This window comes from Eurypyga helias, unplaced genomic scaffold (assembly GCF_000690775.1).
Source record: "Eurypyga helias isolate BGI_N326 unplaced genomic scaffold, ASM69077v1 scaffold31256, whole genome shotgun sequence".
NCBI lineage: Eukaryota > Metazoa > Chordata > Aves > Eurypygiformes > Eurypygidae > Eurypyga > Eurypyga helias.
The window spans coordinates 1-7,175 of record NW_010255187.1 but is presented as its reverse complement, the minus strand read 5'-3'; the positions used below and the strand labels follow the sequence as shown (position 1 = coordinate 7,175).

At 51.3% G+C, this 7,175-nt stretch overlaps 1 protein-coding gene across 1 annotated transcript; it reads right to left on the bottom strand.

Moving 5' to 3' along the window:
* Window positions 1–68: 68 nt before the first annotated feature.
* Window positions 69–5,977, bottom strand: LOC104510872 (peptidyl-prolyl cis-trans isomerase NIMA-interacting 1-like; the record flags this gene model as incomplete). Its single annotated transcript, XM_010153259.1, has 2 exons — window positions 69–127; window positions 5,777–5,977. Coding segments are annotated over 2 exons (260 nt in total), but the record flags the coding sequence as incomplete, so codon positions are not given.
* Between the last annotated feature and the right edge of the window lie 1,198 nt (window positions 5,978–7,175).

Sequence of the window (7,175 nt, the reverse complement as noted above, 5' to 3'; positions counted from 1 at the left end):
ACGACTTGGTACCGGTTGCAAGAAGCGTTTCGGCACAGGGAGAGCCGCGGGAGCTGGGCTCGAAGCCGTTATCCCGGGTTTATCTGCCGCAGGTCCGGCTGTTCCGCCTTCCCAAAGCGGCCTGCTCCTGCCCAAAAGCGATAAACTGAGGCTCAACTGCACGGCAAAAGTCATGCATCCGTGTGTTATAAGCCCGGGAGCATCTCCCAGAGGAACCCAGCCACACGGACAGAGGAACAGCCCCAAAGCAGCGCTCCAAGCTTCCGACCCCACGCAACTCTCCATCCCAGGTGAAATCCAGCTGAACTTCTCTCTCACTAGAGATTTGTTTAGTTTTTAAACCCTTTTTTTCCAGAAACCTCCCCGTTTCCGGAAAATTGGGCCGGGTATCGTTTCTCCCAGCCATGAGCCGCGGAAGCTCCCTGCCTGAAAAAGGGTCTCGCGCATCATTCCGAGGGCTTTGGTATCTGGAGGGATGCCAGGAGAAGGGCAGTTTGCGATGCAGAAGGCTGAGGAATTCAGTATTTTCTGGCTTGTTTTAAGGCTATATATTTTGGTGCACCTCAGGAAAGACCTGTGAGGGCCAGGGGGTAAGAAAACATTCCTTCGTGTGAGAACGGATGTTGCCTCTTCGGAGTAGCATATCCAGCAGCAACCGAAAAAGCCGGCTCTTGAGGTTTATATTGGAATAAAGGGGTTTGGTCAGTGTTAGCCAAGACAAAAACGAAGGGATTTTAAGTCTTTAGGTGAGCCTTCCACCCTACCGCCTGTTTTTCCTCCTCAATTCACTGGTCTCTAAATCAGCTGCCAACAGCTTAAATCCCTGGGATTCAGCAGAGTTTGGTTTGCCTTTCCAGCTGGATGGGCCAGGAAGGAAAGCTACCCCTAAACCAAAAAAAAAAAAATGGGAAGAGATTGATTACCTCTTGTTCTAGAGTTAAAAAAAAACCCAAAACCAAACAAGTGTCCTGAATGTAACTCAAAAAAATATAATGTGAAACCCAGTTCAATAGAATATAATTATATATAATTCTATATATCATTATATATAGAATCATGGAACAGTTTGGGTTGGAAGGGACCTTAAAGATCATCCAGTTCCAACCCCCCTGCCATGGGCAGGGACACCTTCCATAGCCCAGGGTGCTCCCAGCCTCATCCAGCCTGGCCTTGGACACTCCCAGGGATGGGGCATCCACATATTATATAAAATTCAAGGTATCATATCTTATAGACTATAATTCAATACGCTATATCATATATAATAATTCAACATATCACATATTACGTATTATGTAATTCATAGAATCACTGGGTTGGAAAAGACCTCAGAGCTCATCCAGTCCAACCGTATCTGTCCACCACTAAACCATATCTCTCAGCACCTCATCCACCCGTCTCTTAAACACATCCAGGGATGGTGACTCCACCACCTCCCTGGGCAGCCTGTTCCAGTGCGTGATAACCCTTTCGGTGAAGAACTTCTTCCTTACATCCAATCTAAACCTCCCCTGGCGCAGCTTGAGTCCATTCCCCCTTGTCCGATCATCTGTCATTAGGGAGAAGAGACCAACACCCACTTCTCCACAACCTCCTTTCAGGGAGTTGTAGGCAGTGATCAGGACTCCTCTCAGCCTCCTCTTCTCAAGGCTAAACAATTCAATACATTATTATATATATTTCAATACTATAGCTCAATGTATATGATTCTATACATTATGCATAATATGATTCAATTTTTTAAATAGAATTCAAAAAAATCATCCAAAAAATACCATTACTTGAATATAAATTTTAAAATATCATTCTTTTGATATAATTCAGAGATCACTGAGAGTTATCTGCGCTCTTAACATCTCTAACCTCCTTCCATGAGGACAGACCGGCGCCGGCATCACCCCCTAAGTGCCGTTACACGCGTGTATCCTTCAGTGCACGGGTGCGGGTGGAGAAAGGCTCCACCAGAGCCTGAATCTCTACCAGTAAGACAACAGCGATTTATCCTGATTAAGAAGAGGAAAAGGATCATTTATCTGGGCGGGAGCCCGCTCGCAGCATTCCTATGTTTTAGGAAAGAAACTGAGGCTGGTTTATCCTATTAAACTAAGCTGCTTGAGTGTAAAGAGCCCGCTCGCCGGGAGAACAGCGCTTACCCCAAAAACACATCCCGGCACTACCAGGAACGCGTACGTAACCTCACAGAGGTGCCAACCCCCGACACAGCCCCTGTCACATCACATCCAGAGACGGCAGGAATTGCGGCTTTAAGGAATGTGCTGACACTGAAGTAATAAAGCCTCCAAAAGAAGGATTTATGTCCTGAACTGCCTGCCCTGGTTGCATCAGGGGCTAAAGAGGAGCTTTCCCACCAGCTTGTGGAGAAAACCAGCCACTGAAAATAGAATTTAGGTATTAAAACGGCCTAATTTTAGGCCAGGGAGAGCAAAATCCGCCCGCCAGCGGGATAAAGCCTCAGGCTTTGGTCAAGCCGAGGTAGTTGCTCCCAGCCAACTCCTTCCGAGCAAGACACCCAGCACCTCGTGTCTAAACTTGGGCTCTGCAAAGTGGGATTCACCAGCCTTTTCCCCAAACGACCTCAGGCCTTTAGAACTGATTATGCAGATTAGGCACCCTCCGGGTTTTAATAAACTGCCCCTAATTAAAAACTCTCCAGGCGTAAGCCAAATGAAATGGGAGACAGGCGCAGAAAGAGCAGGATGAACACCGCTGGAAAATGGGGAGTATCAGGGAAGAGAAGTTTCTGGGGACGGAAATTTGGGATGAATCCCAGCTGATTCTGCAACAAGAAACAGGCAGCTACCAAGCTGGAGGGTGAGGAAGCACCGTCAGCAGGGAGAGGGATTGAATATTAAACCAACGAGCAAGCAAGATCCAGCGGCACCATGTGAACTCGCGTGTGTTCCCGAGCTCCGTCGGGAAGAGGAGGATGGCAAGGTGGAATTCCAGCCGTCAGAAAGCGACACAGCCCTGAAGCCGAGGGTTCCTCAGCAGAGAGAGAGGCAGGAGCAAACGCCACGGCAGGAGGCACGGCCGAGAGCCGAAGGGGAATATTGCGCGCCACGCTGAAGCCGCGCTCGAGATCCATTGGAACTGAAGTGCAAAGGAGGGCGAGGAGTGGAAACGGCAGAAGGGATGACCTACATTACCCGAAACGAAAAGCCTGGGTGGCTCAAGCATGCAAAACCAGGCTGGTAAAGAGCAGGGCTCTCTAAATCCACCGAGAGGTCAACATCAGGAAGAGACTAAATTTAATTAAGTCATTAAACAACACGAGCGCAAGAAACAGCGGAGAGAAACCGATTCCAGCAGTATTTAGGAAGAAACTGGGTTGCTGCACATCGGGGTGGAGCTGGTCTGAAACAACCTTCACAGCAAATTAGGCAGGAGCCTCCAACGGCGCTTGCTAAAGCTGGCAGAGGGGCCCAAGAGCTTGCCCTGCCGCTAATACCGGCATCTGGCTTCAACCTGGAACGTCTTCCTATTCCCACGTTCCCTGGGATGTTGTCACCTGTCAGGAAAGCACTGGGTGAGCCAAGTCCTCCAACTCCCGCTGCGGCTCCCCGGGAGAGCAAACACACACCCGATGCTCCCCTACAACTTGAGCGGGTTAAGGCTCGTTCGCGGACGCGACGCCCCTCCAGCTTCCCACGGGAGAAAAGCCGCCAAACGGAATATCCAACGTCAGCCAAGTTCAACGGAAATGTTTAGCTTGTATTGTCCCCTCTCCAGTGGGAGCAAAGAGCTCCCCTGTCACATCTCCTTCCAGGGGTCGCATCGCGCAAGGCGTGAACGCCAGCACCGCGTTCAGAGGGAGAGGTCTCTCCGACGCGACCAACCGAAGCAGGAAATTCCTCGCCGGAGACCTATTCGACAATTCCTCGCTATAATTACACCCACCAGGTATGGAAGAGGTCATGGATGCCCGGCTGCCAGGAGCCCAGCGAGTTTTCGCTGCCCTACAACCTTAACGTCCACTAATCTTCAAGGAGCCACCATAAAATAATGAAGCATACGCGGATGTTCCCTCTGGCTTTCCCAGGAAGAGGGGTTTCTGGGGACTAACGCAGACAGGGAGGTGGTGGGGTTGCTAACGGCATTCCCGCCAGCAGAAATGAATTCTCTAACGGCCTTTTCCAAGAACACAAGCAGAGCATTTACAGGAGGTAGGATTTAAACACGACTCCTTCCTCTTCAGACACTGGAGGAACCTCAGTTATCCGCTAGCGGGAAGGCTCCGAAACTCCCGAGCCTAATCTCGTCCTGAGCTACAGCGCCTCGAGGGAAAGCACCCAAACAAAGCCCGGTGACAACGCTGGAGCCCAAATCATGTTATTCAGGTTTCTAAAGCCAAACAGCTTCCAGAATGTCCATGCAGACAAAGCCTGCCTGCTCGCAAGCTCCCAAAATGCCTTTGGAGAGATAAGACGACAACTTGCCCTGCTGAAACCGCGACTCCCACGGATCCAAGCTCACCGACGCCGGCTTGAAACACAGCAGCATCCCACCTCATAACCTCGGACCTGTGGAAAGTGCCGTGCCGGCCTGCCGACGAGCGTCACGCCAAGAGGTGGCTCTACAACGCTTTTATTCATAAAGAAATCAGACCGGGAGAGTGACAGAGAGAACCTGCAGCTCCTGCTTCGATCTCTTCGTCCTGACACCAGTCTCTACTCCCGTGGCACAGCTCTCCGCCCGCATCCTGCTCTACCGCCGCCGCTCACGCCTTCTCAGCCACCCTAACCTGAAGGAGACGATTCCCTAAACAAATTCCCACCTGTGCCAGTTAATTTAACCTCCCCGGGCGGAAGGTGGTGAGCAGATACCACCTGCTGGTCACTGCCTCCACGCTCCGAGTTATTTAGCAAAGATGTTTCCCCTCCCAAGGCTTCCAAACAAGAAAGTCCTTAATTTTAGTGTTGGGTAGGAGCAAGGCAAGAGCCAAAACACTCTCCCTACCTTCCCTCCCCCACAGCCGACGCCGTACGACAGTGGGACTGATTTAAATCGCACCCCAAACCCCCCTAGAATTCCTCATCCCAAGATAAGGAATCTTATTCTAAGATTATTACCTTATCTTATTCCAAGATAAGAAATTTCCTCCTAGGAGGAAAGAGCCAGGAGTAACAGCTGGACTTCAACCCTGCTTAGGCAAACCCCTCACTGCCGAAGAAACCAGACACGGATTCGATTCCAGAGGCGCACGGAAAAATCCAGGCTGCAAAGGCTAACAACGTCCCCTGGCCCTCACCCCTAGACTAGAGCGCTTGGGGAAAAGCCCGAGCCGATCCCCTGAGCAGCCTCGTGCGAGGCTGATCGCCGCCTCCGAGCAACTGGAAATCAAGCAGAGGTTAATTAGAACCTACTCGAAGGTGCTATTAGGGCAAGGAGTCAAATGGCATTAAATTAAAAAAAAAAATGTTAAAAGAACATTTGGTTTAGCTTTAAATAATTTTATTTTTAATATAAAAATACACATTTACAAAGAAAATACAAACAAACCGCTGAAATAACATTACAAAAGAAAAAAAAAAACACACACAGGGGGAGAGACACGGGCTGGGACCTATCCTTAATCACAACAGAATTGTTCCTCCAAGTGGCTGCGCCACAGGCAAGTCCACGTTCAAACCACCTGGCTTAAAAACTCGACTTTAGCCAGTTCACGACACACTGAACCCCTGCAATTCCAGCCCTAAAATGCCTTTTTCCCCTTCAACAGTATCATATCCTCTCCCTCTCTCCTGCATTTACTTGCCATTTATAAGCTCCAGTGCCTCATCTTTGGTCCGCGTGATCTTTTCCTGCCTCCACGACGAGGGTCTTCTGGACTGGTTGTGTTTCACCAAGAGGTGCGAACATCGCACTTTGCTTGGCTCCCCTTGGCCGTTCTTCCCGCTGCCGCTGGGCCGTTCCCACTGGCTGGCATTCGTGATGTGGTTGAAGTAATAAACACGGCCTGCGGGTAGAGAGAGGGGGGGCTGGTGTTAAAAAAGCTCCTGGCAGACCCCAGAAACCAGCTCCCCCGAGACCCCGGGAACGGCTCCCCCTGGGAACTGGGGCCCTGAGAACCAGCTCCCTACGGGGCCCCATGGGCACAGACACTACATTCCTGCGAGTGCTCGGCCACATCCACCCCATCAGCTCAAACACACGAGGCAGGAAACAAGACTTTACAACCCCACGTAATTTCCTACGCAAACCTTTCCGTCGGGAAGCGCCTTTACTCAAAGGACACAGGCCCTGCGCAGAGCAGGCTCCGGCTGGCTTCCCAATTCACGAGGGTCTCGCACACCAGCCACCAACCATGAACACCCTGCGCGGTGGAGAGGATGGAGGGTGCCACGGAGAGGGCGGAGGGTGCCAGGTTTCTGGCCTGGAGAGGTGACTGCGTTTCCCTCTGGCCCTACTCGCAGGCGTAAAGCAGCGTAAAGCCTCTCCGTTAAGCACATCCCGCAGCAAACGTGGCGAGTGACTGCTAGCAAAGCTCACATCTTTGTATTTCACGGACCTTTCCTTCCCAAAATCCCCTTTTTTCTACCAAAAACCGAGACTTTCCTGCACAAGAGATCCATGATTTCCCCAGGAAGCAGAAAAACGAGGCTCCTGTGAAGCCACCTCTCGACACACCCAGCATCAGAGCCAGGTAATTCCGCCGCTCAAAGGCCTTCGGGAGCCGGGCGCCCACCTTCCCGCGATAACTGACAGCATCAGTCGAGACGATTTCTGCTTTTCCAGCGAATCACTCAGCCCGAAGCTCTCCACCCAAGCTAGAAGCAGACTAGACTCGGGACAAAAGCTAAGCAAACCAAGGTGAGGGATTGTCACAGCAGAGCTGTGCGGCGGGGAGCTACGTCCAAAGGGGTTCAAGCTCCCGGGTGCAATCCCAAAAAACAGCCTCCACCCAAGTCCTGCCAGCCACGAAGGTCCCTCTCTCCAGGACGCTTCAACCCGGCTGATTTTGGCAAAAAAAAAAAGGGTTCGCACGGACCCCTCTTCCCTCTCAGCCTCGTGGCCTCCACTCAAACAAGCGAGCTGAGCAGCCAAGCTGAAGAACGCGATTTCCTTGGAGCTGCTTTTGGGCTGCTACACGTGGAAAACTGACCGCAAAATGCAAACCCCCGCTAAAAGCACCGTCCCGATCCCCAGCCTCCCGC